Source organism: Erpetoichthys calabaricus, chromosome 4 (genome assembly GCF_900747795.2).
Source record: "Erpetoichthys calabaricus chromosome 4, fErpCal1.3, whole genome shotgun sequence".
Taxonomy (NCBI): Eukaryota; Metazoa; Chordata; class Cladistia; order Polypteriformes; family Polypteridae; genus Erpetoichthys; species Erpetoichthys calabaricus.
The window spans coordinates 155,424,173-155,438,807 of NC_041397.2; the positions used below are offsets into that span (position 1 = coordinate 155,424,173).

The 14,635-nt window shown below is 41.8% G+C and overlaps 1 protein-coding gene across 2 annotated transcripts in view; it reads right to left on the bottom strand.

The window, feature by feature from the left end:
- Nucleotides 1-14,635, bottom strand: part of LOC114650326 (SR-related and CTD-associated factor 4-like) — a 381,518-nt gene that overhangs the window by 175,153 nt on the left and 191,730 nt on the right. For both annotated transcript variants that reach the window (XM_051925744.1, XM_051925743.1), the window contains exon 12: nt 5,682-5,872. In XM_051925744.1, the coding sequence (XP_051781704.1) occupies nt 5,682-5,872 (191 nt within the window). The remainder of the gene's footprint in view (nt 1-5,681; nt 5,873-14,635) is intronic.

Genomic DNA, 14,635 nt, shown 5'->3' on the forward strand with positions numbered 1-14,635 from the left:
TAGCACTTGTTCATTAAGGAATAGCGAGTCTTCATTGGTGACGCTTAATATAGCTCGCGTGCTGAGTTGTTCCAGAGTGACAGTTGAGAAGTCGATGTCGCCATACAGTTGTTGAACGGGATCAGAAATTAAAGGAAAACAATGTCACAGGTGTTCCGTTTATCCCGTCCCCAACTTCAAGGAGCCATTGTGCGAAATGTTGTTCTTCAGGAAGAGCTCTCATATTTGTTGTCAGTGTAAGAACATGCATGTGACGCCACAAAGGGTGCTTGTTAATGCAACTGGCGACAGTAAGGGCGCGGGAGCCACGCATAATGACGGGGAGAATTTGTCGGAAATCTCCACCCAATAGTATTGTTTTGCCTCCAAAAGGCTGCGTGTCACCAGTGAGGTCACGTAATAATCTGTCAACTGCCTGGAATGCGTATGCATGTGTCATTGGCGCCTCGTCCCATATAATAACTTTGGATTGTAGAAGATGTTGTGCTTGTGGTAAAGAAGGTTTGATGTTGCATGTGGAAGTAGTATTGAGCTTCAACGGTATTTTAAAAATAGAATGGGCAGTTCGTCCACCCGGTAATAATGTTGCAGCTATTCCTGTAGACGCTACGGTTGTAGGAATGTCTCCCCTAGCTCTGATGGTATGAATCAGGGTTTTGTACACAAAGGTTTTCCCTGTTCCTGCAGGACCATCTAAGAAGAAGCATCGGGGATGGGAATTGTTATATGCAGCGTGTAAAACAGTATCAACAGCGTGTTTCTGTTCTCTGTTGAGTTTGCCGTAGTGTTCCATAGCGTGTGAGTGCTCAGCCTGAGCGTCGAAGGTGGGAGGTGAATGACACAGTGGAGGAATGTCAGTGGGGGGTAGGTGTAATTTGTGCAGGGTGAAGCCATGTGGTTGGAGCATGTCATTAATGTCAGCGAGAGCATACATGCAAGCGGTGGTTGTGGAATATTTTGTGAGAAAGTCCTCGGAAAGGGAGAGTTTATGAGTGTCCCAAAGGTGTGGAATGTTGTGTGGTTCACCGAAGACACAGATGAAAACGAACATTTCTCGCAAGAATCGTGGCATTCGTATGTGGGATGCCTCTGAAAGAGTATCATGCCATATCTTGTCGTCTTTAAGAAGACCTAATTCTTGGCAAGCTTCTTTGAAAGTGTCACATTCGATACCATTGACTGTTCGTAGATGTTGAAAACTTGTGATCCCCACGCAACGGGTAAGGAGAAGTCTGAGGTAATAACGTTCGGTGTCGTTAATGGCAACAACAGGCATTCTACCGATCACTTTTGTGCCTCCTCTGATTCTCTTTCTCCATTTTCCAGAGGATTTTTGAAATGTGTAATGTTGCGGAACATCAGTGTAATGTAAGTCAACAGCTTCAGGATCTGTTTTGTTGAGTTCAAACCATGCTAACAGCATAGTGTTTTTGTGGGCGTGTCTTTGGAGCGCTTGTTCCTCGTGACCCTCATGAAAGAAGATGACTTGTTGTTCCGGCAAATGAACTGGTAGTCGGGTAATGACGTGAGATTTTTCTGATAGGCTGTACTCGTTTAAACGCCATATAGCCTCAGGAGCACTAACATACCTACCGTCAAGGAAAGTCTGTATTTCGTCATGTTGAATAACATCATCAGCTAGCTCCCTGCGAAGTGCAATTGATGCAGCGTCGTGTCCTTTGTACACATATTTATAAAGATACTTGATACATTTAATGGACACGCAAACTTCAACGTTAATATGAGCATTGAATTTCTGAGAAAGCCACGGATTGTAAGGAACTATCCATCGGTTGTCGATATCGTATTTGCCAACAACGGCAGTTCTGCCTGGTCTTCGGCGGTATATAGGGTATCCTTGTGTGTTTTCTTGAGTCTCCGAGTTGAAGTCTTTCGGGAAATTTTTGGTACAGGCGCCGTCCTTCATGCAGGGTGATTTGGCGTTGAGCGTGCCACACGGACCATGCACCATGCATTTAGTGACAATTTGGAAAAGTCGAGGGTGTATTTCAGGATTTGGAAGCTCAGCACAAACATATTTGTCTATATCATCCTTGGTCCTTATTTTGGATTGTGAGTCAAGTGTAAGTAACATATGGCAATGAGGCAATCCTCGTTTTTGGAATTCAATGACGAAGATGTAAGTGAGAACATTGCCGAAAATATTCTTTTCCAGAATATCTGTTAGAAAATGTCGCAGTTTGATATGAAAGACGCGAGCAACGATGTCAGGTCTGTGTTCTATTTGCTCATGATGGGAAATGGCGTTGCAGATTTCCGGCCAAGCAGGATTGCAGGTGAAGGTTAAGAATAAGTCAGGCTTTCCACATTTGCGGACAATTGCCATCGTGTCTTGGTAGTTCTGTTGCATGTACCTTGGACTGCCTTGAAAGGTAGAGGGAAGAATGATCAATTGTCCAGGGCGGAGGTCATGGTGATGTGTTTTCGCAGTGACAGCATCCATAAGTCCCCTGTATTGCTCTATTCGCAAATCTTGTTGATGTGAGCGAAGGTAATGTAAACATGCGCCTTCTGTTCTGACATATGCGTCGACGATGTATTGCTGGAAGAGTTTGCCACTGGAATGCAAGACACTAAATGAAGATCTCATGGCAAGCCTGAAAGCATAAAATTGAAGCTGTGTGACTCGCGTTCTTTTCGCGGTTCGCTTTTCCTCAACATGGGTCAATTGTATATGCCAGCCTGGATTTCCGTAAGGGAATAGCAGTGGATAAACCATGGGGTCACAGTTCATATTGAGAACAGAGATACGCTTGCAAGCATCTCCCCTTGGGTACATGCAAATGTCGCGTTGTGCAGGACGTTCCCCGTCTTCACCTACAAAGATAGCAGCAACATCAGTTTGACAGGATGGGGCGTTATACCTTCTCATATCCAGCCCTGGATTTTCCATGAACACCATTCGTACAGCAGTAACAGGGTTACCATGAGTGATAATGTCATGCATTTGCATGTAAGATTTTGCGAAGGGATTAACCTGTCGTATCATGTTGTCTAGTTGAAGCAACAAAATGTCACTGCAACCGCTATTACATTCCTTTTGTAAACGTTGACTGGTAGCCTCAGCAGAATCGAAGATATATAGCTGACCGTATTGTGGTGACGTGTCAGGATTGGTATATAAAGGAGAGACCTGGTGATAAATTTGACCATGGATTCTGAAAGCATACGGTCCTTGTCCAGACGGTTGAGCTATGTGTGCGCCCATTGACGCGAAAGCTAAAGCAAAGTTGTATTCCCTGATATGATCACAGTAATTTCGGGACAGAGGGTTCTTTCCAGTCAAGAGGTCTTCTAAAAAAAGAGGGGGTTTGGATAGCGGTGGCAAAGACACCTTGCCGGCATGACAACACTTAGTGTAATGTCCGGATTTGTTGAGCTCTGCTGGCCAATGAAGAGCATTGCAAGAAGCACATAGCGCGGTAGGTACGCCAATGTTATGTTCTTGGACGTGAATGGCGGTATCTTCTTGAAAAGCTGCAGAAAACTGAATGCGATGTTTGTGCATGAACGATTTAGTGTTGTGTTGACACTGAAGGGAACTGGAATGAGTTGTGTCGAAGCATTTCTGGCGATCTTCACATTGCATAATTCGTTCAGTGGAGTGTGTTTTTAAATGCATGTTGAGATATCTCTGCACTCGAAAGGTTTTTGAACAAATCGTGCATTGAAAGATCTGTTTGGAATGCGTTTGTTCAGTGGAGTGGGTGTTTAAATGTGCTTTGAGAGATTTCTGGCGCATGAAGGTTTTGGAGCAGTGTTGACACTGAAAAGATTTCAACAGGGAATGTGTTTTGAGATGGTTAGTAAGGTATCTGCGTGCGTGAAAGTGTTTGTCGCAAATTTTGCATACAAATCTTTCTGTTGAATGGATCTGCATATGGTTGTGGAGATCCATCTCACCTGTGAAGTCTTCGTTACAAAATGTGCAATTGAAGGTGAGAGTGGAATGAGTTCGTAAGTGTTTGCTGAGAGCGCGAGTTGTTTTGAAGCATTGTTGGCAATGTTCACATTGCATAATTCGTTTAGTGTTGTTTTTTTTTAAATGTGCGCTCAAATATCTCTGCACTCGGAAGCTTTTAGAACAAAAGGTGCATTGAAAGTCCTGTGTGGAATGCGTGTGTTCAGGGGAGTGTGTCTTAAAATGTTTTTCAGGAAGAGGAGAGTGGGCAGGTGACGTCACATTAGTGTGGCGAGCAAGTGGGTGTGCACCCTCTGTGCACATACCAACAGCGTCAAAAGATGTCACCAGAAGGTTATCACGTGGGTATTTGAGAGGCATGAGAACCTCGTAATGCCCATGATCCAAAGGACCGCTAAAGAGCAGGGATATGGAGAGACGTTGGGCCGGATTGTAAACTCGAGGAGAGGCCTGAGGACGTTCTTGGAAGTAAATGCTGATAGTAGCTGGAAGGATTTGGGACATTGCCACAATTTCTGCCTCACCACCATAGACTCCGGACGAAGTCATGTAGTCAGCGTATTGTTGAGCAGACTGTATAACAATGCCTCTGTGACTAACAACAACGGACACCACGTCGCTGAAGTTATCCCAATGTTGGCAAACAAAGTCAACAGCAATTTTGCGAAGTTTGAGAGCAACAGTCTCGACAATTACATTTTTCCAAAAAAACCCGACTGACAGAAACAAACAGTTACCTGATGCAGGAATTTGTATAACATTGAAAGAAGTGTTGTCTCCATGAAATACATTTGAAGCGGTAGCCATGGTGGGCAAAAGAACAGTCAACGTGGCTCACAGCTGGATTTGGACAGCAGGACAGACCAAATTGAGTGAGTATGTGTTTGATAAGCTGTTTGAGTTGGCGGGCAGTGGTCTGAGGTGCGTTCTTGATCACGTGGGAGGAGGGGGGTAGAGTTTCTGGTCGGGGCTTCGTTGTTCCTTTCCCATGGCTTTCAATGGTGGATGCGGTCGGGTGTCGAAACCGAAAAGAATAATGAAAAGTGAACGTGGCTCAGAGGTGCATGTGGACTCCTAGCACAGACGAAAGGGACTAACTGGGTGGTCGGTGAGTTTTTGCGTCCGGGCACATGAGCAGGCAGTGTGAATGCCTAGAGAGCGAGGGTAGACGTGGGCCGAGAAAAAAGGAGTGTTGGTGTGTGGGGAAACGTCTTCCATGTTCCTGCAGGAACTGCTGTATGTAGCGTGTAAAACAGTTTGCTATGGTGCACGCGGTCGTGCCTCGTAACCGAAAACAAACAGTTTGCTATGGTGCACGCGGTCGTGCCTCGTAACCGAAAATGCAAGTTTGTCGCGGATGCGAATTGCTGTATGTAGCGTGTAAAACAGTTTGCTATGGTGCACGCGGTGGTGCCTCGTAACCGAAAAGTCAACGTGGCTCAGAGTTGCGTCTGTACTGTAGCCCAGCCGAACATAAATGATGTCGTTTTTTGAGACTTGTCGCGTCCGAGTTGGTGGGCGTGGCTCTGCGAGTTGTCGTCGTATCCAATGGTTTTGGGCGTCTTACTTGTCGGCGGCTTAGTGAATCCACGCCCCTTCCGGCGTGCTTTCCATGGTCGGCTACTTGTCTCCTGGCTTAGTGAATTATATATATAGATGATTCAATTATTCACTAGCACCAAAATTATTTAAAAATTGTTTCGTTATTCCAGAAATCAAAACTAGAAATACAACTTACCACTGAGAGTTTCAGTTTTTAATGGAGGCAAGCCTTTTTGTCTTCGCTCCCTTTCCTTTTCTCGTTCTCTTCTCTCCTGAGAACGAGAACGAGGAGAGTGCCTACGGCGATCACGTGACCGAGATCTTGACCGCCTATGCCGTGACCTTCGACATCTAGAATTTGATCGTGAACGTCTTCTCTTTGGGGACCTAAAATTGTGAATGAAGGGAAATGAAATCTATGAATGACTTACCATGACGTACTTAATATTTTTCAGCATTTTTGACTTAACCAACCCAAGAATGACTAAATTACTTTTTTTCTTTTATGATATAATAATCATTGAACAAATAAGGTGACAGTCAATCATGATCACAATTATGCAAGCAATTCCATTTACCTAAATTTCTGTTCTTGTGTTTCTTTTTTTTTTAAATAGCAACCCTATGTAACAGCATGAAGAGACAGCAATTAAGACATCCTAAAATGTTTCTAGTAGATAGTAAATAGTACTTCAGTGAGCTAAAGACATTAACTAGATTGTTAGTGCTAACAGTAGTGAAATCATAAAAAGATGGAAGCAAATAACAATAGAGATTAGATAGTAATTTTGAACCAGTGGTGCTACTTGTACAGTGTTAACTGACAAAGTAATGCATTAAATTCTAACAATCAGCATAAGATGATACAGAAACCAAAAAGACTATCTGAAAATAAACTGTTCACTGTTAAGAATAAAAAGCAAGGATTCTATTTAATTGCTGTAATAAGTATGTAAGAATAACTTGTTATGACAAGCTGAAAGTTTTTTCTATGCATTTTTGTTGTATCTGTTCAAAGATGTTTATGTATTTCTAAGTCAAAATAATTCGAATTTGAAGTTATTTGTGAAGCAAATATAAAACTCTGCTGTATTATATTAAATAAAAATATAATAAGTCTAGGTATATCTGATAAAACCATTAAATATTAGATATTAAAGTCAAGGGGTTGATTTACATTAGTACTTCTTCTTCTTCTTCTATTGGCTGCTCCCGTTAGGGGTTGCCACAGCAGATCATCTTCTTCCATATCTTTCTGTCCTCTGCATCTTGCTCTGTTACACCCATCACCTGCATGTTCTCTCCCACCACATCCATAAACCTTCGCTTAGGCCTTCCTCTTTTCCTCTTCCCTGGCAGCTCTATCCTTAGCATCCTTCTCCCAATATACCCAGCATCTCTCCTCTGAACATGTCCAAACCAATGCAATCTCGCCTCTCTGACTTTGTCTCCCAACCGTCCAACTTGAGCTGACCATCTAATGTACTCATTTCTAATCCTATCCATCCTCGTCACACTCAATGCAAATCTTAGCATCTTTAACTCTGCCACCTCCAGCTCTGTCTCCTGCTTTTTGGTCAGTGCCACCGTCTCCAACTCATATAACATAGCTGGTCTCACTACCGTCCTGTAGACCTTCCCTTTCACTCTTGCTGATACCCGTCTATCACAAATTACTCCTGTCACTCTTCTCCACCCATTCCACCCTGCCTGCACTCTCTTTTTCACCTCTCTTCCACAATCCCCATTACTCTGTACTGTTGATCCCAAGTATTTAAACTCATCCACCTTCGACAACTCTACTCCCTGCATCCTCACCATTCCACTGACCTCCCTCTCATTTATACAAATGTATTCTGTCTTGTTCCTACTGACCTTCATTCCTCTCCTCTCTAGAGCATATCTCCACCTCTCCAGGGGCTCCTCAACCTGCTCCCTACTATCGCTACAGATTACAATGTCATCAGCAAATATCACCATTGCAAATAAGGAAGGGCTCATAGCCGATCCCTGATGTAATCCCACCTCCAACTTGAATGCATCCGTCACTCCTTCCACAGACCACACCACTGTCACACTTCCCTTGTACATATCCTGTACAACTCTTACGTACTTCTCTGCCACTCCCAACTTCTTCATACAATACCAAAGCTCCTCTCGAGGCACCCTGTCATATGCTTTCTCCAAGTCCACAAAGACGCAATGCAACTCCTTCTGGCCTTCTCTAAACTTCTCCATCAACATCCTCAGAGCAAACATTGCATCTGTGGTGCTCTTTCTTGGCATGAAACCATACTGCTGCTCATTAATCATCACCTCACTTCTTAACCTAGCTTCCACTACTCTTTCCCATAACTTCATGTTGTGGATCATCAATTTTATTCCCCTGTAGTTACTGCAGTCCTGCACATCTCCCTTATTCTTAAATATCGGCACCAGTACACTTCTTCTCCACTCCTCAGGAATCCTCTCACTTTACAAGATTCCATTAAACAATCTGGTTAAAAACTCCACTGCCATCTCTCCTAAACACCTCTATGCTTCCATAGGTATGTCATCTGGACCAACGGCCTTTCCATTTGTCATCCTCTCCATAGCTGTCCTTACTTCCTCCTTGATAATCCGTTGCACTTCCTGATTCATTATCTCCACTTCATCCAACCTCTTCACTCTCGTTCTCATCATTCATCAGCCTCTCAAAGTACTCTTTTCATCTGCTCAACACACTCTCCTCAATTGTGAGTGCATTTGCATCTTTATCCTTTATCACCCTAACCTGCTGCACATCTTTCCCAGCTCCGTCCCTCTGTCAATCAGTACAGGTCCTTTTCTCCCTCCTTAGTGTCCAACCTCTCATACAACTCATCATACTCCTTTTCTTTAGCCTACACCACCTCGCTCTTCCTCTTGCACCTTATCTCCTTGTACTCTTGTCTACTTTCTGCATCTCTCTGACTATCCCACTTCTTCTTTGCCATCCTCTTCCTCTGTATACTCTCCTGTATTTCCACATTCCACCACCAGGTTTCCTTTTCCTCCATCTTTCCAAATGTCACGCCAAGCATCCATCTTGCTGTCACCCATAATACATCTGCTGTAGTTTCCCAGCAGTCTGGTAACTCGTCACTGCCACCCAGTGCCTGTCTCACCTCCTCCCTAAACTCCACCTTGTAGTCTTCCTTTTTCAACTTCCACCATTTGATCCTTGGCTCTGCCCTCACTCTATTCCTCTTTTTGATCTCCAACGTCATCCTATAGACCACCATCCTATGCTGCTTAACTACACTTTCCCCTGCCACCACTTTGCAGTCTTCAATCTCCTTCAGATTGACTCTTCTGCATAGGATGTAATCTACCTGTGTGCATCTTCCTCCACTCTTGTACATAACCCTATGTTCCTCCCTCTTCTTAAAATATGTATTCACCACAACCATGTCCATCCTTTTGGCAAAATCCACTATCCTCTGACCTTCTTCGTTCCTCTCCTTGACACCATACCTATGCATCACCTCCTCGTCTCCACTGTTCCTTTCACCAACATGCCCACTGAAATCCGCTCTAATCACCACTTTCTGTCCCTTGGGTACACTGTTCAACACTTCATCCAACTCACTCCAAAAATCTTCTCTCTCACCCATTGCACACCCAACTTGCTGTGCATATGCACTAACAACATTCATCATCACAACTCCAATTTCCAGCTTTATAATCATTACTCTGCCTGACACTCTTTTCACCTCCAAAACACTCTTGACATACTGTTCCTTCAGAATAACTCCTATCCCATTTCTCCTCCCATCCACACCATGACAGAACAATTTGAATCCACCTCCGATCCACCTGGCCTTACTCCCTTCCATTTAGTCTCTTGCACGCACAATATATCAACCTTCCTTCTCTCCGTCACATCTGCTAACTCTCTCCCCTTACCAGTCATTCTACTAACATTCAAAGTTCCTACCCTAAGTTCCACTCTCTTTACTTTCCTCCTCTCCTCCTGCCTGCGGACACGTCTCCCCCCTCTTCTTCTCCTTCGGCCAACAGTAGCCCAATTGCCGCCAGCACCCTGTTGGCTAACAGTACTGGTGGCGGTTGTTGTTAACCCGGGGATCGACCGATCCGGTATGGAAATTTCATTTGTTGTCTGCATATTGATTTGGCAAAATTTTACACTGGATGCCCTTCCTGACGTAACCCTCCCCATTTATCCAGGGTTGGGACCAGCACAAAGAAACACACTGGTTTGTGCATCCCTTGTGGCTGGGTTGGTTGATTTATATTAGTACAATAAAGACAATTTCAGTTAATATTTAAATCTGAATGTAAAAAGGCTTCTGTAAACAGAAATGATGTTTTCATTCTTGACCAAAAAGAAACAAAAGTGTGTAAACATTTGGGAAATAGAACAGCAATTATACCTTGTACATAAAATGATCAGACAGGCATTCACCTAAAACATTTACGGCTGATAGACTAATATTTCTTATGATAATTAAATCTAAAATATTTCCTTCATTATAAGAAGAATGAACAACTTAAACTAGATAAAAATGACACTTAACACAGGACAACAATTTTCAAAAGTTTTGATTCTCAAAATTTTTTGGTGATTGTGATAGAAAGTTTCAAGCTAAACACAAATTTCAGGTTGACAGTATCAATGAGGAAATAGGAGAAGCATAAAATTACCTTTTGTTAAATTGTGTTTAATTCCTTAATAATGCTTCACACACTGATAAGTGGTATAAAATGAACAGATGGATGGATAAACATTTTATATGAAGAGGAAGCAAAACATAACTTTGCTGGGTCAACTTGTGGTTTAATTGCCATCTTTATTGCTCCGGAACTAAATGTTTACAGAGTAGCCAGTTCTTTTTAATGCAAGTCTTTAGCACAGCTGTCCTACTCAAAAATGAAAGAACAGTACTTGGTATATCCAAATTAATCGCCACACATGTTCCACTTGAAAATGAGATGGCTGCAATAAACAGGTTCATAATAGAAAAAAATAAAGATGACTTTTGTAATTATTAGATGAAAATCCATTAAGATACACCCAAATTTGTCCAGTAAGCAAAATTTGTTTTCCAGTGTAATTCAAAAAAATCAGAAACAAACTAGGTAAATTAATATCACCCATTACAACGAAACTGTCTATAGTAATGAGGAATGAGGAAATAAAAGAATAAAATTCAACACACACTAGAATCCCTGAAAACTACTGTATGAAAAAACTCGTAAACTAGGGCAACCTTAAATTCCTTCACACCTCTCCATTAGCGTCTTTTGTTTTATAAACGTGTCGATCAGCACAAGCGGCAAGCAGCCTGCTATCCCATCCCCCTACCACTGCAAATAAACTCAGGCAAAAAGTTCTCCCAACTCAAGTCTGTTTATCTGGGTGTAAGGTGCCTGGAGTAGTATAGGGTAAATAATATATTGATATTTGAAACACATGCATTTTCTGTGTGTTACATGTCTACAACAATGTAAGTATGACAGGAAATGTGAGACAAGAAATGTTGAACACATACCTAAAACAGAAACTTTTTTCATGTTATAGGACTAATGACACAATTTTGACATGGTGTATAAAGTTTTAGGTATGTGTTCAACATTTCTTGCCATCCTACATTTATATAGATCATCATCACACCCAGATAAACAGACTTGAGTTGGGAGAACTTTCTGTCAAAGTTGAGCAGCGGCAGTAGGGGATGGGATAGCAGGCTGCTTGTCACTTGTGCTGATCGACACATTTGTAAAACAAAAGACACTAATGGAGAGGGGTGCAGGAATTTAAGTTGGCCTGGGATTGCAAGTTTTTTTGTAGGCGTCAGGGATTCTAGTGTTAAAAAGGTAGCATTACTGCTTGCCACAGGAATTTGATAGATAATAGGGACCTTCAAGGAAATATGTCCTGGAAACCCAGACTTAAGATATTAAAAAATGGAAAACTAGACATCGGATGGTAAGAACTTCAAATTCAATGATGATCAAAAAATCAGCCCAACTCACCTTTCCCTCAACAATATAGGCAGAGGGTTTTGAAAATAAAGCATGGAGAACAAGCCTTATTTATAGTGATATCATTAAGAGACAGAAACATTTCAACAAGTGCAAAGATGTCAAATGTTCCATCCATTTATCCATCTTCTGCCACTTATCCAGACTAGGTTGCAGAGACAACAGCCTAAGCAAATATTTACAGACACTCATTTTTCCTGGCCACCTCCTACAAGTCCTCCAATACTGAGATGTTCTTGGGCAAGCCAAGAGAAATAATCTCTTCAGAGTGTCCTCTTCACCTGTCCCAAGGTCTCCACCCAGTTGGACATGCCTGAAACACCTTCCCAGGAAGGCATTCTAATCAGAAGCCCAAAGCACCTCAACTGGATCATTTTGATGCCGAGTAGCACTTTGAACTCCTCCCGAATATTTGCAGTTCTCACCCTATGTCCAAGGCCAAGTCTGACACCTTGCAAAGAAAAGTAATTTCTACTGCTTGTATCCACAACCTAGTTCTTTTAGTCGCTAACCACGCACACACAGCTGTGGGGGCTTGTGGAGTAATTGGGGTGAGATGCATCTGCATGTGAAGGTGTGACCTGTCTGAATTGCATAATCGGCTTCCTGCGGTGCGCAACTGAGACGCTGTGCCCACAGAGCTTTTTAAGAACGAGCTAGCATGAAACAAGGAAAAAAAGAATAAGACAGAGCGGAAGAAAAGATGAAGGTTAAAAGAGGGAGAACAGAAAGGCAGAAATGGGAGACAGCTAGTGTGAGTGGACAAGAGAGAAGGCAAACAGCTAGGAGGAAGTCCCTAAGGGAGCATGTATGCAGGGCTTGGGGGCTGATGGCCACTATAGCTAAGTGACCTGGGAGCTGGAATGGCAGAGGCGCTGCTCAGTTGTAACGACTTGCCAGAGAGAGCCAGCACACCTGCAGGATAGTGCCATGGACCACAGGGACGCAAGCCTGGCAGCGGGAGTCAGAGGCTCAATGAGGTGCCCTGCCTGAAGCCCAGGCCTAGGAGCAGCGCTGAAGGTGGAATGAACTGCAAATTAGGTGCTTCCTTGGCTGCAAGAGCCCTTATTGAGTTGAGTCAAAGAGATATCTGTTTTTAGAGGAGTGCACCAGGCCTCATGCTTTTATGGACAGCTTCCTCCACTGTTTTTAACCTTGTTTTTATTGGATTTATTTATTGGGAGATTTTAACCTCCACATGGACAGTGTTCTTTTTTGGGTTACTTATTTATCAGAAAATTTGCACTGCACTTTTGAACACTGTTTATTTGGACTTGTTATAAATAAAAGCACTTTAGCACTTTACACCTTCCCCTTGCTTTGTGTGAATGTCCTCATTAGCTCACTCGTACCTCAAAACGTTAACAGTGGTGGCATGCTCAAAATCTTTTCACGCGTAATTAATAACATTAAAATGAAATGTTAGATACTAGGGCTGTGCGACATCTTAAATGTTCATATCATCATTTCAAAACGTTGATACACAATACCATTGCCTATGCAGAGGGTTATTTTTTGGAGGGTGGAGAAATGCTTGTAGATTACAAATAATAAGCCATTCTACCCAGGCAGTGCATATAATATCTACACAGGTGAGAAGAGGCTTTAATTCACATATGTGATTTCACAACTTGTTTGTGTGAAACTTTTTTTTTTTTTTCTTTTATAATTCTGGTGTGATTTCCAGGAAAGTCCAGTTTGTTTAAGTAAATGTGAAGACACTAATCACACTGAGACCCTTTGGAAAGCAAAGTCTCAGTGCAGTACCAGGTGAAGGCTGGAGTGGTTCACATGAGGAATGAATGTGATCCAACACGGGACTAATCTAACTACATGAAATATTGTGGGAGAAGTTGTGCAAGCTGTAGTAGTCATGCTAAGCGTCTGCAGTCACTTGAGGGTTAACATGGACATTACAAAGAAAAAAGGTAAAAATAAAAATGTGCATACTGTAGGTACAAATGTAACAGAATTCACATAAAGCAGCACTGCTTCTCACTTGCAGGATAAAGCAACAGGCATAAGCTCACTTGTGATTGGGTTGATCAAAATATATACAGAGGTAGCAAGAAACAAACAGGGGTGCCCTGTGAGACCAACCAGCAAACTTCCAAATCTTACATTATGAAAGCAATGCAAGTAGGTGAGATGGGACACATTCTAAATGCATACACTGACTTTGACATATCTAGTAAACATTAATCAAAAAATCCAAAATTAACATTATTATCAAATACAGACAAGATTTAAGACAGCAAACATGTAATCTGAGATAAATAAAAATTAAGTTAAGTTCGTACATTGGCTACTGTAAATAAGGGGACATCATACATTAAACAGCAGAAATGGCTTTCTTTTGAACATACACTCATCTATTAGAAAAGTGTCTATTTCGTACAAAGTGTAGAAGTGCATAATTTTCAAGTAGTCTTCCTCTTGTTCTGTAATAGGTGTTTTGTTCACTTAGCTGTGTTAAGTAAATAAACCAAATCATTAGAGAAAAATACAGCAGTGCCCAAACACAATTGTTTTTGACCCTTCATATTTTTTTCATGAAAACGTGCTTCTGCCCAATGAAAGAAATGCCATGGGGCATTTGTTTATATGTTTATTTCACTAGAAAGTCTTCAGTTGGAAATACAACCAAAATAAATTAAGACTAAAACAAATCAACCAAACATTCCCTGATTTAGAACAATGTGACAACTTTCTTGTGAGGTACATGAGAAAATAAACGGTGACAAATGCAGTTTCACAATCTAAGGAAGTTTCTGCAAATATCTGAATTTAAACTATGATTTTTATTTACATTGACAATGTGGTCTGCCAATCAGTCCTATTAGATATGTGATTTTATTTTTTTTTACCTAGCATTTATCATTCTCCATCATTGCATATTAATCTGCACCAGTCTAGAAATTTCCAAAACTGTTCTTGATAGAAACGAAGATACAACTAACAAGTTTAGCAAACCTAAAAATATTTTAATATTGGCAGAATGGATATGAGAAAGAGAGAGAAACTTTGCAGACTGTTTGTTTTGGAATGAGAAACAAAGCACTTGCCTGTTATGATGCACTTTTCCAAAAGAATCGTTTGCAGACTCTATCAGTGACAAGC